At 41.3% G+C, this 17,627-nt stretch overlaps 1 protein-coding gene across 4 annotated transcripts in view; it reads left to right on the forward strand.

The window, feature by feature from the left end:
* The window catches only part of PDGFD (platelet derived growth factor D), a 142,194-nt gene extending 125,366 nt beyond the window's left edge, over positions 1-16,828 (forward strand). For all 4 annotated transcript variants that reach the window (XM_064718434.1, XM_064718446.1, XM_064718427.1 and 1 more), the window contains 2 exons: positions 1,836-2,050; positions 13,383-16,828. In XM_064718434.1, the coding sequence (XP_064574504.1) occupies positions 1,836-2,050; positions 13,383-13,517 (350 nt within the window). In that variant the 3' untranslated portion in view covers positions 13,518-16,828. The remainder of the gene's footprint in view (positions 1-1,835; positions 2,051-13,382) is intronic.
* The last annotated feature ends 799 nt before the right edge of the window (positions 16,829-17,627 follow it).

The raw sequence follows: 17,627 nt of genomic DNA on the forward strand, positions 1-17,627 counted from the left end.
ATAGTAGCCAGCTAGTGCTTTCCTTTACCAGTTAGCAAAGCTGATGGCAAAGGTCCTGGTGAGAATGTTTAGAGGTGTGGGAAACACCTCCTTGTGGAAAGAATTAGCCTGAAAGCCTGCAGTGAGAAGAGATGGCTTTGAAGAATGACAGTGGAGAAGAAAATATAATCTGTTAAAACAAAGAAATCAATGTACTCTGGACTTGCCAGTCCTGGCTAAGGACACTCACAGTGTATTTTCTCTCAGTGCATGAGTATACCACCAGTCCCATTGATTTTGTGCTTATAGCAAGAGGATGATCTATACCTCTTCTGGAGAGATGCTAGCTCTCTGGAGAGAACCACTGAGATTTCATGGGGGAATGTATCATAATTGCTATAAAATAGCAATTTATCTGCTAAATTCGCATTGACTGAGATAACACCTTGTCAGAAAAGTGAATCTGCTACGATTTTCTATAATGACATTTCTGATATTTATGTATCCTTGTCTCTTGCATATCAGCCTTTTTATTATCTCCAAGTTAGGATGTAAAGGTGCATGATATTTACAAATCAACTTTTTCCACAATTAACTTAGTGATGTTGACAAGGCCTGAATCACAGAAAGTATGAAGTGTCTTTGTTGTAAGTTTTCACATGTTTGTATTAAAGCACAAGTGTTCTCAGAAGCACAGGTTATGTTGACCTGTTAAACACGCCCTGAAAATCTGATATGTTTACAAACACTAGACTGTTATCTCAGTTCTTATTTGAGCCTTCTCTATTTTCCTGTTGATGCTTTTGTTAGCAAATACTATTTGGAGTCAAACTCAACACAAGTTCACATGCCCCCCACTCCTGAATGAATTACTGAGCTTTGAACACTTAGTTGGTAGACAGCATACTAAGGAAAAAAGAAGACAGAAAAGGAAGGAAAAAGAAATCTATTTCTATAGAAATAGTAATCATTAAATGTGTTGCTTTTGTCTGTGTCACAATTATGGAAAATATATTTATAAAAGCGGGTTTGGGTTTTTGTTTTGTTTTAGCTTTATAAGCCAAAGCTAGAAACAACATTTAAACTGACATTTGATAGTCTATAAGTTATTTTTATAGCTGGCTTTACCACTTGTTTACATGATAGATCTCACATACTAGGCATTTAAACATCAACCAACTACTGACACTCAGTGGGCCTATTAATTTTAATTGTATTTATTTGTATGCCTCTCGTAGTAATATTTACCAGATAAAATTAATGCTGCTTAGATTTATTTCTCCATCTAAAAATGAAGTATCTAAATTCTATTCATAAACAGTACAGACAGGCAACTTGAGGAAAAAAGTCATGCAGGCTGTCCTAAATACTCTTGCCATGGAAGGGATGAATCACTCCCCAAAAATGTTTCTCTAGTGACCACAGGAAGGGCCTTGTTTTTGCTTATAATAAAAAAAATAGAAACTAGCATCTAAGTAAGCCAGGTATAAACAGAGAAGGGAAGAGAGTGTCAGAGGTGGATCTCTTGCCCAAGGATCCAACTATGTGGAGTGACAAAGCAAATAAAATTATCAGTCTTCAGCTTTCAGGCCAGTATTTTACTGCAAATCTTCCCTGCACCTTTATAGTCAGTTTGATCTGTGCTATGGCAGTCAGTGGGAGAAGGATGACAGCCTGGATGGCCACCTGTAATGATTTAAATTTGGTAGGCTTATCTGTTCAGAAATCACTCCTGTAGTTCACATATTTTTCAACCAGCACCCCATCACTCTGTGTTATTGACTGCCCAGGGAGCAGCATCAGCCAGAGGAATATCCCACACTCACCTCACTAATGAAGCTTCTTTTGCATTGCAGTTGACCTGGACAGGTTGAATGATGATGTGAAGCGTTACAGCTGCACTCCAAGGAACTACTCTGTCAATTTAAGGGAGGAGCTGAAGCTGACAAATGTAGTTTTCTTCCCCCGCTGCCTCCTTGTCCAGCGCTGCGGCGGAAACTGTGGCTGTGGCACTCCAAACTGGAAATCCTGCACCTGCGTGTCGGGGAAAACTGTTAAAAAGTATCATGAGGTATTTTCATTCTTTCTTTGATACTTTTGGGTGTTTATTGCTTCCATGGACTCTGAAGCCTTCTCGAAGCTGTGTGTGCTGCTTGTTAAGAGACTATGCATGTATGAGAAAGGGGTGTTGGCAGTATTTATGTGTAAGTTAACTCAGAAGAAGTTGGAGAGAACTTTTGCCACCTCTGAGTAGATGCCACCACAGCGAACTTTGAGAACCGCTCATCCTAGTGAACTTTGTTTCAAGAATGAGCCTTATGTTAGACTGATTTTTCCCAGTCAAGGACTAATCCAAAGTAAATGTATATACCACTGGAAATACTCTTTTTAGTAGCACAGAGACATGGGTTCCTTGAGATACTTGACTTAATTTCCTCTTTCTTTAAATTTATGCTCATATTTGGAAATTACAATTAAGTCACTCTTCCCTTCCAGATTTATTACTTATAGGAGGCAGCTGAATCATTCAGCCGTAGCTTTTTTTTTCCCACTCAGCAATTTTTCAGGAAAGCAAAATTTTTGCATAGGAACAATGCCCATTATTTAATCCATTCAGGATGCATCTAGAGAGGAAAAAACACATTGAAAGAGCATTTTGTATTCTTACCACTAACACAGTATTTTCAGATCAAGACATGAGCAATGTTTGCTCCCTAAAGTGAGCATATCTAAGAAAGTTACTTGGTAGTTGCCTTCCAGTTGTTGGAAGGTAGGGTAGCTGCATGCCATGCTGACTTAATTCTGACACATATCTTTGTAAGAGCCTGATTTACCACTTGGCTTAAGGCCCAAGAGAAAATGGACTTGATGGACTTTAAACCTGGTTGTAATGCAGGCTCATAACATTAAGGCATTATCTTGAGAGACCCTGGGGCTGCAGTAAGAGAGGGTTGTTGAGGGCCAGAGCAGTGTGGTCACTCTTTTCAAAGGTAAGAGATATTTTCTTACACATAACTGCATACTCCACATACTAGGACTGGAGAATAGGTAATATTTTCTCTAATTTTAAACAAGATGCAAGGGATGACCCTAGTAATTACAGAGCAGAAAGCCTTATCTCAGTGGTAGAAAAGTTAATTGGAAAAAAAATTAATAGTATAAAGCACCTAGATGACTATGAGCTGATAAAATTAACTCAGAATGCCTTATATATGAATAAATATTTATACAGCACCACAATATTTACACAAGAATGCTAAAGGACTGGCATCTCCTGCAGAGAGCAAACAGTCAGCCAGACAAGATCAGACATGGATTAGAAGGTGGTTAAGAGATAAGGAGCAACGAGGTGGAAGAGACAAGCAATTTTCTAAATGGGAAGGGGCTATCTGAGGGTGCCCCCATACAAAGATTATTATTTCATGTGTGTTCAGTCGGGAGGGAGGTGAACAGAGAGGTGGCAAAAATGACAGGTGGCACAGGAGATAACATACTTGAACAGCAGAGAAGGCTGTGAGGAATTTCAGAAGGTCTTTGCAAATGCTTATAAATGCAGTTTAGAAAAGCAGCAAGCATTAGGATGAGACATCTCAACTATTCATTCATATAACTCTGGGTGTGTGAGGGGAGGAGGAAGAAATCAGGGGTGGAAATTGGGCTAAAGGTCAAGCAGTGAATTACTGTGAAGAGCTTCAGGAAAACAGTTTAGTGCAGTGATAAGAAAAAGACAAGTGACTGTCTTCTGCAGGAATGGAGATGAAGGGGTAATAACACAGTAAATATTGTGGTCTGGATAAATTGGTGGGGGACTTGACCATTGGTGCTTAAAAGGACAAAGGCAGGACTAGAAAAAATAAATAGAAGCAGCAAGCATACATCATGAGACATGTAGGGGAAGATATAGATCAAAAACATTTTTAAGGAAAGTGGCTCAGAAGTTTTGGATCATTTCATTTAGGAAAAAAAGCTAAAGAGAGGGCACCGAAAGGTAGGAAATAATGAATAGTAACTAAAGGAAAATTAGACCTTCCTTAAGTAATCTTTTCATTAAGATAAGAACAAGAGAGAGACTGGAAGGAAACGAAATTAAAATTATAAAAAGGAATTGGGTTTTTTTCATGATAAATCTGTATGGAATTTCATCACTCAAATATGAGTGGTGCATAATTCAGAAGATTTCTGAAAGAACTAGAAGTCCAATATAAACTAAGGAATCCTGGGTTACAGCTGTATCAAAAATTAAGTCAGCTGCTGACAGTAGCTAGAAAGAAAAGTGCTGATTATAAATATGTTGTAAAGCACTTTTTTCAGGTGTTTGGAAACACGTGGTGCTGGAATACCAGAATATTACACTAGCCAGGTATTGCTCAGCATCAGGATGACTGCCCCAAATTAATCACAAAATTCAGGAAATTCAACATTCACACAAATATATCACTGCTAATTTATTTTCCTGCTCATTTCTACTCTGAAAACCATATGAATTCAAGACAGTGTTTCATCTTTAACATAAAATGGCCTTTGTAAGTTTAAATTTAAATTTTATCCCTTAGGGATGAATTAACAGCTCACTGAGCAGATATTTAGCTTAGTGTCTCCCATTAACATGAGTGGAAGTCATGCAGATAAATTCATGTATGACATACTAAAGATGTGTCCATTAATTTTAGTCCAAAATGTTTTCCACTTTATTATTATTATTAGCCACACACAGTTAATCAGTTTCATTCTTATTCTTCTTTGACACTTTAATTTTACTTAAATACCAGGTGGAAAAGGCACTGAGGAGACGCCTCTCCACATGCCAGTTTTAGAACTGTAGAGTCAGTTTACTCTCTTGAAAGCCTATTTGAAACCCACTAACCTTATCCAAAGAGCCTTTATTTGTGTAACGAAGGATGGAGCTTTACACTTATGAAATCCCTAGCACCATTAATTTGGTTAAAAGCTCAGCCTTCTACTGCCTGAGGACATAGGCCAGATTCAAACGCAAGTCTCAGTTAATTTGATTTACAGAAGATACCAGAAGGAAATACTAGGTGTTGGAGCAAAGAAGGTGTTTGAAGTAGCTGAGACCTGAGTCCTCCAGACCCTGGACCCCTTCTCTTGCCAGACTGATTTTCCCTATCCTGGAGCTTCTTCTGCTGAGCTCCTGAACCTGCAAGAGCTTTGTGTCCTGCACATGGATATGCTTGTCCTCAAAAGTAAAAGTGTCTCTGGAGATCACTTAAAAGTTCCCTGGCATTTCTGAGCTACCCAGCATTTCTGTGTGAGAAAGACAGGCAAATTTTCCAGAAGCAATAGGCTCCTTTTTGGCTTTGTGGCCAGTGCTGGAGTAGCTGCATGATGGCAGCTGTGGGGACCTTAAAGTCCAGGGTGTTTTTTGAAAGAGAGGCTTCTAGTCCAGAGAGATTTCAAGGTTATCTTCTCCTTATGCTCTTACTGCTTTTTAGTTCCCTCTGAGTTCCTGTTCAAAGCCTCCCAGTGTAATCACTGAGCACTCTGTCCTAGCCTGGCCTCTCAGGACTAATAGCTGTCATGTGGAGCCTTTAATTTTCCCAAGCTGGAGAGTGCTGCTCCAGTTTCCTGAACAGAATGTACAGCTCTTTTCTGTCATGTCTGACTGTAGGAAGTGATGCAAAAACAGGAAAAATGAGAACATGAGATGGCCACAATAAGGGGTAGGTTTTTCTTTATTGCCCTGGGAGATGTTAATCATGAGATCTTCAGTATTCTTTATAGCCTGGAAGTTTGCCCTGACTTTAGCAAAATACTCAGCAGTTTTCAGAAATGAATGGGGTCATAACCTGGGTAAACAGATTGTTTTATTGGTGGGGTTGGATTTTTTTTTTCCCTTGCAGGAGTCTTGTGATGCTCTGTGGTTTTCCATGGCTTCTGGGTTTGCTTTGGAGCAGAGCAAATACTCTGGACAAATATTCATGACTTACCACATAGTGTCACGAACCCTTCAAACCAAACAGACCAAGTCCTGGCAGTGTCTGAAAACATCTCTCAGGCATAGTCTGCCATGAGTTGATACTGAATTATGTTGCAATGCTCTGTACAAGGGAAGGACAAAGCAGTGCATGGAAGTGGATGCAGCACACCTTAATCAAAGCTCAGCCCTACAGCTGTCTAACTTTCTAAAGCGTACCTGATACAAAAATGTGCTTCCCATTGCAGTTAATTTCCTTAAAAATGCCTGGAGCTTCTCTTTATAGAGGTACAGGCTCTAAACCTGGAGATTACTCAGCACAGAGAAGGTGTGGGGGAACTCAGGCCAGGACGCAGTTCAGCTGTGGCTGGGGCTGTGCCATCCAGCCAGCATGCACATATCTCAGAGAAACAAGAAATCAGTTTCCCCATCTCATTGCTGTAACTGATGAGATGTGAAATGAGTTTCCCTGGGGAATAAGTGCTCTTAAGGTAGCAACCAGAATTTGTCAGAATGTATAAACCTCTGCAAACACAGTGCTGAGCTGCACACCTAAGGGACATAAAAGGAAAAAACAAAAGTGGTGATAGCTGATTGCAGCTTTTACCTACTTATCTCTCTCTCCTGTAAATCCTGATATGTCGTCGACTGTCTATAAGGTGATTCTTCCCCCACCCCTTTATGAAGCATTATACCTCAATTCAAGTTTGATCTTGACTGCAGCTTGTCTGGTGCCTTCACAGGACATAGATTCAGTTAATTCTCAGAGAGAAGGTTTTGATCAGTGTTAGGGTGGCAATTTCATAACCTTTGGTTGCCTTGAGAGAGGCAGTAGGTACCCCAGAGCACACAGCTCTTGTCACGAATTGCTGGGCATAAAAACAGCTTCAACTGAACCCAACAGTGCAAAGGGAAAACAAGACAGAGGGAATATTATACAGGAGAAAAGAACACAGGAGCACAATAAAGAATTAAAAAGTGGAACTTCAGTGAGACAAACTTACTGGAGTGGAGTTAAGAAATGTAAGTAATACAATTTGATGGTGCCGGGGCTTTTTTCTTTTCTTCTTTCATTTTTTGGAGAAATGAGAAGCAAACCTCAAGGAGGCACTTGAGAAAGAGGACAATAATTCTCAGCCTATCCTTATGCAGGGAAACATAAGAAAACTGGTCAAAAAATGATCCAAATGCTGCTGACAGAACAAAGGAAATTTGCTAAGGGATTAAAAGGAGCTAGAATCATCAAAGCAGTGTGCAAGGAGTATGGTCTGATTGTTGTATGTCCTGGAGTTGATAGTACATGTATAAAGGAGATAAAAGGTTGTTATGGTAGTAAAGGCATAGAATTGGCCTGACAAAAGAGTTAATTCATGGAATATTGTACAAGAAGCAGCAATGGGATTTATTTGGAATGCAAGTACAAGGAAAAAAATGAGTCAGAAATTACTGCTAGGTCACAGGATGAGCAGAGAGAACACAGAAGTGCAGTGAGAGAAAAGGTTTATTTTAAACTAGATGAAAAATGAAGTTCTTTGGTTGACATCTGGAAGTTAAGTGAGACATCCTGTAACATGTCAGGACACAGAGGCGGTTTGTGAAGGAGGAACACCTGTGTCTAGTCAGTGAGAAAACAACAGCTGTAGCATAATGCACACATAATTCCTGACAAGATCAGAAAAAGTGAGGGTCTTGTTGATGTCACATATGTCAAAAACATCATCGCTTTAGTGAGTGCTTCAGGTACTTGAGTTTTAAGCCAATTAATTTTTTTCCCACATTTGTTGTATTAAAACCAGGTGTTTCTTATGCATACAAATAAAAAAATAGAAACAATAATCCCATCTATATTTAATAATCCCTTAGTTTGCCTGCTACCAGTGATCAGCAAGCCAACTCATTTTATTTGTCTCCAATAACCTGTATTTATCTCTGGTAAGAAAGAATATATCTTTGGGTCTATGTCATTGGTTTAGGCTATGTTCCTACTAGAGCAAAGGTCCTTGTGCTAAATTATGAACCACATTCCCATAATGCTTGGCTTCTTATACTCAGAGCACAGCTAAACCATGTGTGACCTTTGGATTAGATAACTTTCAAAGATTGCAGAGTAAGAGTTTTTGTCTATCAGAACTTGGATCTGTGTTGAATGTTTTGCACTTTTGATGCTTCCTCTTTCATGAATCTCAGACAAATATAATTTGGTTTTCATGCTAGAATGGTGTTATTTTTAGATGTGCAGAAGGAGATTAGATAATGCTGCATAGCAGAATTTTAAAATAAGTTCTGCAAAGTACAAATTTCACTATCTAAAATAGCATCCAGAGTCGCTCACCATCCTCTGTCACAAGAATATGAAGCTAATTAGATATTGGGTAAGCCATAGTCATATTATTGATTTTCTGTAGGCTTCTTAAGCCAATCAGAAAAAAAAAAAAACAACAATTTTTTAGTGAGGCTTCATTTTTCTGTTGGTGCTTAAAATACTGGTCAAGAATTTATAACAACAATGTTATTGTTGTTACTAATAAGTAAATGATAAGTCAAAAATGCCTGTGGGGAATTTTTTTTAAAGTTTTGACTAGGTTTGCTGTCTCAATTTGCTTTTTAATAAAACAGAAATCAGCCGTCATGGACTGCCATGGTTAAATGTTGCCTCACTGCAAGGGTCTGTGATACCTGGCTAGGGCCATCAGCAAATGCTGAAGGGATGGTTCACCTCATCTGCCTCTACCCATCTAACACTTTGAGTCCAAGCTTTGGGCTCCTTTCCTAGACCCCAGAGCTAGCCCTGCCGGAGGTGGGTGTTTCAGGTGAATCATGCTCTGGAGCTGCTGCTTCATTCTGGCTTCTACTGGAGACAAGCCATGTATGGATCAGGGTGAACAAGTTCTCTCCATCTGGGTCCTTTTCCTGGCAGTCACTGCCACTCTGCTGTCCTCAGCCCCACATCTTGACGTGTTAAGAGTTCTTAAGTGTTCTTACAGACCTGCTGAGATGATAGGAACCATCAGCCCTGACTTCCTGTGCTCCACAGGCGACAGGAGAGCACCTGCTGCCCCCAGAGCACAGCCCATACACCTCCTGGAAAGGCAGTCCTCAAACAGGCTGTTCCTTGGACGGCTGTCCAAGTGGTGCGTGGGCCTTACTTAAACATGTGTGCCTTAATTCCACTTGAAGTTTTTCTGGTTTCAGCTTCCAGATCCAGATTTTTTTTGTGGCTTTGATCTCATTTAAAGAGGCTTTCAGAAACTGGCATCCAAATCCAATACATGATCAATTGTTGCGGTGTGTTGCAATGTCCTGTTTTAAACTTCCGGTCCCTTCCCAGGTGTGCCAATCCCTTCCCCCTCGCTGAGTGTGCCTTGTCAATCAGGCTAACATACCAGCAAGGCGTCGTGTGATTGATCCCTCAGGCCTGGGGGACATTGGCCCATATAGGTGTCCCTAGTCCCTTGAGACCCTGCCCCTTCACCTGGTTGGTGGCTCACCTGTCCCCTCCCCTTCCCCTGCCCTGAGCTTTAAAGGTTAATGAGACCATGCGGCCTCCATTCTGGTGGCAGCAGTTGCCCCGGTGCAGACCTCTGTACCCATGGAATAAACATCTGGCAACCCTCCAGCAGAATCCACTCCTATTTTCTCTTCACCATCGCCAGAAGCTCTCTCTCCTGAGGTAAACGGAGTCCTGACAAGCCTGGACTTGCGTCTGTGCCCCGCTGCACTCTCCAGCAGCCAAGGCATCTCTGGGGTAAAACACCACAGTGCTGCCTTTGGCCCAGCAGCGAGGGTCAGAACTGGCCCAGGCACCATCTAACTGGTTATATTGGGATTCATATTCCAATAATCAATGAGCAAGATTGCTGGCAGGGAAACACGTGTAAGCATTTTCTTTATATTTCCTAGATCACTGCCCCCAAGGAAAGGAAAGTTGCATGGTGGCTGCAGTCATCTTGCCTTGAAACTTCTCAGATAGATACTCAGACACATCTACAAAGTGAAATACCATCCAGCATATTGGTGTGCTCCTATTGGCCTCTCTGCACAGAAAATGCCCTACTGCCCTTTTTCTTATATTACCTATAAGCACCAAATCCAGCTCAAAACCAGAATAATCTGTCTTGATTTTATTTTAATTATTTTAATAGTTTGATAACCATCATTTACTCCGTGTTTGATGAGAGGGACATGACTGTAGTTACATGCTCTTTGTGAGGCAATGATCTGAGTAGCTGAGGCACTGCAATTTGGTGAGAAGTGACAGACACTGATCCTTTAATTTGAAAACTAAAAGGTTGTTCCTTTTCACCCCTAAAAAAAAAAAGAAAACAAACAAAAACAAAAAACAAGCCTTTTGAGCATTCTAGACCTGTCATATCCATATTTTCTTACAGCTACTGATCCCATGAAAAAATGAGTGATAAAGTGTCCTGAGCATAATTTATTTGAGCTGTTCTCATTAATTCAGCAGTTTCTCAGTTTTAAGGACATGACCATGTGATAAATAAACAGCAGTTATTTGCAGAATAAAGGGTTGTCTTCCTTCTACTGTGGTCACCAGAATTGGCCTTATTTCCAGATTCTTTTTAATTTCCTTATACTTAGATGAAAATAAAACCGTTAGGTGGGAGTGAGACAGGGAGCTTTGAATATCAGCTCTGTGATCAGCTATTAAAGGAGCTCTGGAGGGGGATCTGAACAGGCTGAATCTGAGACCACTTTTGTGGGGTTCAGCAAGGCCAAGCACTGGGTCCTGCACTTGGGTCACAACAGCCCCAGGCAGTGCTACAGGATGTGGCAGAGTGCCTGGAAAGCTCTCTGGCAGAAAAGGACCTGGGGGTGCTGGTTGACAGTGCCTGAACATGATCCAGAGTGTGCCCAGGTGGCCCAGAAGGCCGATGGCATCCTGGCCTGGCTCAGCCAGGTGTGGCCAGCAGGAGCAGGGCAGGGACCGTCCCCCTGTACCCAGCACTGCTGAGGCCACAGCTCCAACCCTGTGCTCAGTTCTGGGCCCCTCAGTGCCAGAGAGACATTGAGGGGCTGGAGCGTGTCCAGGGAAGGGCAACGGGGCTGGGGAAGGGTCTGGAGCACAAGTCTCATATCTGAGGGAGTTCAGGGCATTTAGACTGAGCAAAAGAGGCTCAGGTGGAACCTTATGCCTCTCTCTGAGTGCCTGAAGGAGGGTGTAGCAGGTGCAGTGGGCCTCTTCTCCCAGATAAAAAGTGTCAGAACAAGAGGACATGGCCTCAAGTTGCACCAGGAGAGGTTTAGACTGTATATAAGGGAAATTTTCTTTACTGCAACAATGGTCAAACATTGAAACAGGCTGCCCAGGGAAGTGGAAGAGTTGCTATTCCTGGAAGTATTCAAAAAGCATGTGAGATGTGATGTTAGGGGACAGAAGTTAGTGGTTGACTTGCTGGTGCTGGGATGAGGGTTGGACCCAGTGATCTCAGAGGTCTTTCCCACTTAAAGGACTCTATGATTTGATAATTTCAGCTGTGTTCAATCACTGTTTTCCTGTCTTGTCTGAGGAAGTGCCTGACAGTTCATTTTCTTATCAACAAAGCCTATATACTGTGCTAATGCTTCTTGATAAAAAACACAGAGAAAGTCCCAAGCTGTTGGATGGTCTGTTAACTTAAATACAGTCCACATCTTTGCTCTTATCCCATTGCATACTTTGATTTGTTCTCAGCTGGAAAAAATCAGATCTATCTACCCTATGATTTTGCAAACTGCCAGTCATCTGGATTGGTCATAATTTGCTGGAAGACTTCTTTAAATAAGGAATTTATCATGGGTTCAGTGTCAGTACTTGATTTTTAAAGTACATTTTCCTTGAAAAGGCATCTTTGAAGTTGTGCTCTATTTTTAGCTCTGTAATAATTGCAGCAACCTGATTGGGTTCAGTTCCTTTGTGCTTGGGATGACAGTGTGATACAGCAAATTGTCCTAGTGTCCATCAGGATTTATTGCATATATGGATGCAACCAATGTTTGAAATCAATGCAAAGATACCATATTTTTATTGCTAAAAAAAAAAAGTAAAGTTATATTTCTCCATTTCTAACAGGGCAAAATAATTCTGTTTTCCCAACACAGTACAGCAGCATGTCTGTAACTTGCTTAGGCACAGTCCTTCCTTTCAGTATTACATAGGCTAAATATCAATTTCATCACAAAACAGAGAACAAGATAATAGACTCTGTTCAGTGCTTATCACTTTTGTTATATCTCATGACTTTTCTAGCCTCAAGGCATTAATGGCAGAGAACAAATTGTCTCGTCCTGGGAGCTGCTAACCTGCCTGCCCTTCCCCACCCACCCTCCACAGCATCTCTGGTTGTCCTTTGGCAAGTGCTTCACATTTGCTTTCTGAGGCTTTCTAATTCTGTTGAAAATGCTAATACTCTGTTGATCTGGAACACAGCCTCTTATTCCCTGTCATTTAAAAACCATCTCAACTCTCGTTTGGTATTATGACATCAGAATACAGAAACTGCTTTGTAAAAAGGAAGAAAAAAGAGGATTGTTGAGTAACAGAGTGATCTCTTATAAACCAGTATGATCTGTTAGGGCAGAAACATGGGTGCTTCAGTGAGGTGCTGAGGTGTTACAGACATTTAGGTCCCACTTCCCAGCTGGCCACTGGCTTTGGGAAGACATGAACTTAACAGACATCTCTCCATCTTTGGACAAGCAAGAGAAATGCAGCTGCTCTGGCAATCACTTGGCCAAGCCAGCTCCTTTTTACAACTTACAGCCCCCTTCCTAGGGATCTCAGGATCATCTTGCCTAGATGGAATTTTTTCAGAAATGTCTATTATGATGCATGCTTCCCTAGGAAGTAATTTTGCTTTCTTGTTTGCTTGACATTATTTACATTAAATTCTTCAGAAATCATTTAGGTTGAGGCAGAGATTTTTAAGATAAGCCAACAGAACTCAGATTCCACCAAAACTCAGTAGTATCTCACACGTATCTTGTGCAAGCTCCTTCATCTCCTTCTGCCCTTCACAAGTATTTAAGTTTTGGACCAAATCTAATGATAGGTGCTTCAGAAATTTCAAATTGCATTAAAAAATGTTCCTTTTTCTTAAGAGCAGAAGTATTCTACAAGAGAGAGGAGGGGCAGGGCAACTCAAATAGGAATGGGACTGCAAAAATGAGCCAAAGGAAACCTGCTTGGTGGTTCGCATGCAAAGGAGCAACTCTGAACATGGTTAGGAAGCTGCATGGTACAAAGATACCTGATGTAGGAAAAAATACAGTCTCTCCAAGCTCCAGGACAAACAATAGAGCAGGATGTCAAAGTGTGCAAAGAAAAAGCTGGAAATAAAACAAAAATGTGTCCAAATTAATGATGGTCAGGGCCATTAAGGGCTGTTGGTACCCTTGGGGCCCCAACATTCTCATCCTCAGATCTCCAACAGCGTTTTCTAATTCAATGCATTTTTGTTGATCCTCCCAGGTGCTGAAGTTTGTCCCTGAGGCTGGGCATACCAGAAGAAAAGGCAGAATCAGGAACAACATGTCCTTGGTAGACATACAGCTGGATCACCATGAGCGTTGTGATTGTGTCTGCAGTTCAAGACCACCCCGATAAAAAAGGAAAATTAAGAAAGAAAAGAAAAAACCAGACACACTAATTGCATCTTACCGGACATTTACTTTCAAGCAGGATTGCTCTGAGGATCTTTACTCACTAATCATTTGAAATTTGCTACTAGCCTGCCTTTGCAATTAGCAAAAACCATTGCTGTGCTGATTAGTGTCATGGCAACTAAACAGATATACATTTATGTATCAGCGTCCAAGGATTTAGGATTGTGGTTATCTGTAGCTAGATTCTGAGAGCTGAGATTTTAAAAGCTCAATTGCAGTCCTTAGGCACACAGTGCCCACTGAATTTAAATACCAGGTGTGTAGGTTTCTGTTCTAGTTGGCAATGAAATAGCATTGTGTTTCTTTTTCACTCACCAGTTCCTACTCTCAAATTCTGCTCCCATTTCTACCTCCTCAGCTCTCCTGATGGTAGGTGGGGTTTTACAGTGGGTATAAATGAGGAGAGAATTTGAGCCTGTAGGAGTGCAAAATGGTTTGCCCCACTCTCAGAGGGAACTTCTCAGCATTCTGGCCCGACAGAGTGAGATAGAATGCTTCAAATCCATCATTACATAAAATCACACATCAGAAAAGTCAAATCTCGCTGTTTGTACTGGCGCAAGTCATGTGCTGAAGTTAGTAGATGCTTTGCCTTAGCCAGGACACTGAGGGTGGTAGGGGGTGCCGAGGCTGGCACTTCTGCCATGGTGGCTCCAAGGCAGCCATCGCCCACGTGCTTCTGCGAGAGGGGGCTGCTGCCAGCTCCCCAGGTGAGTACCTGTGGGCTGGGACTGATTTTGGTCACTACCTACCTGATGTGGATTCCAGCCCCTTGCCCAGAGTGGCCCCACAGTTGCCCAAGAGGAGCCCCTCTATGGAAGAAGGGAGAGCCAGCCCTCCCCTTGGATCCTCCTCACAGCAGTTCGAGGAGTGCCGTGCTTCCCTGTGGAGGAGATGAAGATAGGGCACTTGTTTGTTGAAAATATTGATTTGTTTTGCAGTTGTGTTACTGGGAAACAAAACTGTGTTTGAGATTTAATTATCATTATTTGGTTTGGGGTTTCTTTATTTGTTTTTTAACTTTGTCATATATGCATTAATCTTAGTTATCTGAGGTTAGTTGTCTCATTCCAGCTCTGTGTATTGCCATGGTTAAAGTGTTGACAGTGAATTTCTTTTTTTTTTAATTGCATTTTGCTGAAGCATATTAACTCATTAAGTAATGTCTGTCAGTCATCACAAATGTGCATCATTTATTAACTTTCAGAATATTACTAAATAACCACCTCATAATAAAATTAGCACTTTAAAAGCTACAGCATAGCTTCCTATGCCGTTTAAACTATTACAAAAGTGCTCTAGCTGAAAAACAAAAAAGATCCTTCCAAGCTAGCTGTAAGGATTTTCAAGTGCTGCTCCAAAAATGTAAAAGCCAGGCAGATTTAAGTTTTGCAAAGAATTGGAGTTTTGATCATGATTGTAACAGAGGGAATAGGGTGGCACATTTAATGGCTGAGGTTTTATGTTTTATGGTAGACATAGGCTGCATCAAATTATCTTGTCTGTGTTGGCTCTTGTTTTTCTGTCTCTCTGAAAGAGTGAAGTAGGTTGACAATAATGCATTATAATTAGTGGAAAATGGCATGTGCTATAAAATACAAGGCCTTCAAACCAGTATGTTTTAGTACTCCACAGGTTTGTTACAAAAGCACCCTAATGTTCTCATTTTCCCTCTTCATCAGCTCAAGTATTTTGTAAGTGCATTTTATAATTTTAGCAAAACTTTGCTGAAAGGTCCCTTAGAAATGTTTTGTTACTTTCTGTCCTGTACTTTAACCTTGGAGATTCAGAAAATGTGAGGGTTTTATTATTTATATTAATTTTTCCTCTCTGGCTCCCAGATGTCTGTTTAAAAATGCTCCTGAATGCTTACTTGGGAAGTGATTCATCATTTTTCAAAGCAATTCACATTTAAAGAACAGCCCTGTAACCAAAGATTACCACCTTCATTTTGTAGTTCAGGACTATTTAAAGAACATCTCATTCTTTTTCTGTCCCTAGCTTAATAACAAGATTGACCCAGCCCTTCCATAAGTTTTAGCCAAGTTTAGAATAAATTTGCATGCAAGACCTTGGCAGTACGGATTGTTTCTGAGATACTGAACTCCTGTTTTGATCTCTGTCTGAATCATGCCTAAGCACTCTGGTTTCATAGTTAGCATTGGTTGCAGGATACACAAAGTGCTCTGAGCGGTCCTTTGATTCCCACCCTGCAAGGGAACTGGGCCACAGGCAGTGCTGTGCCAGGTGTGTGCCACACAGCACCGCCTGCCTGCCCAGTCCCACCCCAAGTGTTGTGAGGGGCACTTCCGACTCCTAATCAGAGGATTTCAGCCTTGGCTGGGAGCCTGAGTTACCCCTAGAGGCAGCTGGGAGAGGCTCTCCCATAGTGCGCCTTAGCCCAAAGATTGAAATCACACAGTTTGGGAGCATTCCTTTCTCTCCTTTGACTATATAGAAAGATTAGAGTTTTGGTTTGGACATCTAAGTGGGATACACAGAGGTAGACAGTATGGATACTCCTTTTAAAGGCTGAACATCTGAGAATTCAGCTAACTGAGTCAGATAAAGGCAGCAGTGGATACCTGGGTCCAACAGAAAAATTCACATGCAAAGTAAAAAAAAAAAAAATCCTCTTGCTTAATGACATTTTAACCTTCATAAATGTAAGCTAAGTTTGTCACAAAATTTAAAATATTACTCCTGGGACACTTATTAATTAATGGAACCAACTCAGTGCTTCCTGCTGCCATACAGACACCGTGCTCCCAGCCAGTGCAGGAGGGTCAAAGATGGGCTTTGTGTGGCAGTGTGGGGATGATGACATGCATGTGAAATAAGAAAAACTCCCCAAAACCCAAGCCCCAAGAGGCAGTGACCCTGGTGAAACCAAAAAACAGCAAAATTTTTCCTTTTTATTTATTAGCAGAAATTGCAAAGGTGTATCTTCATACTTTTTCCCTCTTTTGTCTTTGTATAATTGTTGTGTTGTTTACATACTTAAAGAACAAAGATGTTAAAAAAACCTAATCTGGTTCCGTTTTATTTGTGGAATTGGAAACCCCCCAAAACAAATACATTTTCAAAGGCAATTCAGAAAGAGTCCTGATTTCAAACCACTCATCAGCTTTTTATTTACTATATTCTTCTGGGATAGAGCCTACTTTCTCAAGTGCAATCCATGTATATTTTTTTTTATCTCAGTTAAATGCAGCTTTCCTAGCAGTACGTTTTACTTGGTGCAGTATGTAATGTGTCTTATCTTGATGAAAAAATAAATACTGCTTTTGAAAGAAGACACTCTGAGTGATTATTCGTATTTGGATGAAGAAAAAATCAAAGACATTTCCACAACTTGACACCATCCATGCTCATAAGGTCTCCTTCTGAATTTTAGCAGTCATTCCCAGGAGCATCAGGGAAGGACCAAAGTGCAATTTTGGGGTAATCGAGTTTGAACCCTCAAGCTGGCAGAGCTGACAGCTTCCTTGTGGAGCAGCAGCAGTGTGACAGCAGCGCAGCATTTCTTAGAGCTGCATTAGGACATCCCCCCATATTTGGTGCTGATCTCAGCCCCTGCAGGCTTGGCTTGGCTCCAGGAGAGACGTCTGAACTCATCTCGCTATAGCTGCTCCCTCCTGCCAAAGGAGGCTGCTGCAGGAGCTCTGCTTCTCCCCTCAGCAAGGGCAGAGCTGAGCATGCAATGCCTGCAGGGCAGCTGAAGGAGCCTGGGGCCTCTCGAGCTGGGCAAATTCGAGCTGTGTTCCTGGGTTTGGGCATTTCCTCCAGCTCTGCCAGAAGCAGCTTTTGCTGTGTTGTGGCAAATAGTAACCTTCAAAGTTATGGTAACTACTTTCAGTTTAAGGTTCTTGTGTTAAGCTGAAGCTGCCTTAGGCCTTCATTGGATCTTGGACTGAATAAGAACATGAAATTTTTGCCCAATTGATTATTCACGAGCCAGATCTCCTGTCTGATAAGGGAAATACAGATAGCATACAGTAGTCTGGGAACCCAGCTTTTTAGTCTGTCCTAATGCATGAGCACCTTTTTC

This window comes from Zonotrichia leucophrys, chromosome 1, assembly GCF_028769735.1.
Source record: "Zonotrichia leucophrys gambelii isolate GWCS_2022_RI chromosome 1, RI_Zleu_2.0, whole genome shotgun sequence".
In the NCBI taxonomy this organism is placed as follows: domain Eukaryota; kingdom Metazoa; phylum Chordata; class Aves; order Passeriformes; family Passerellidae; genus Zonotrichia; species Zonotrichia leucophrys.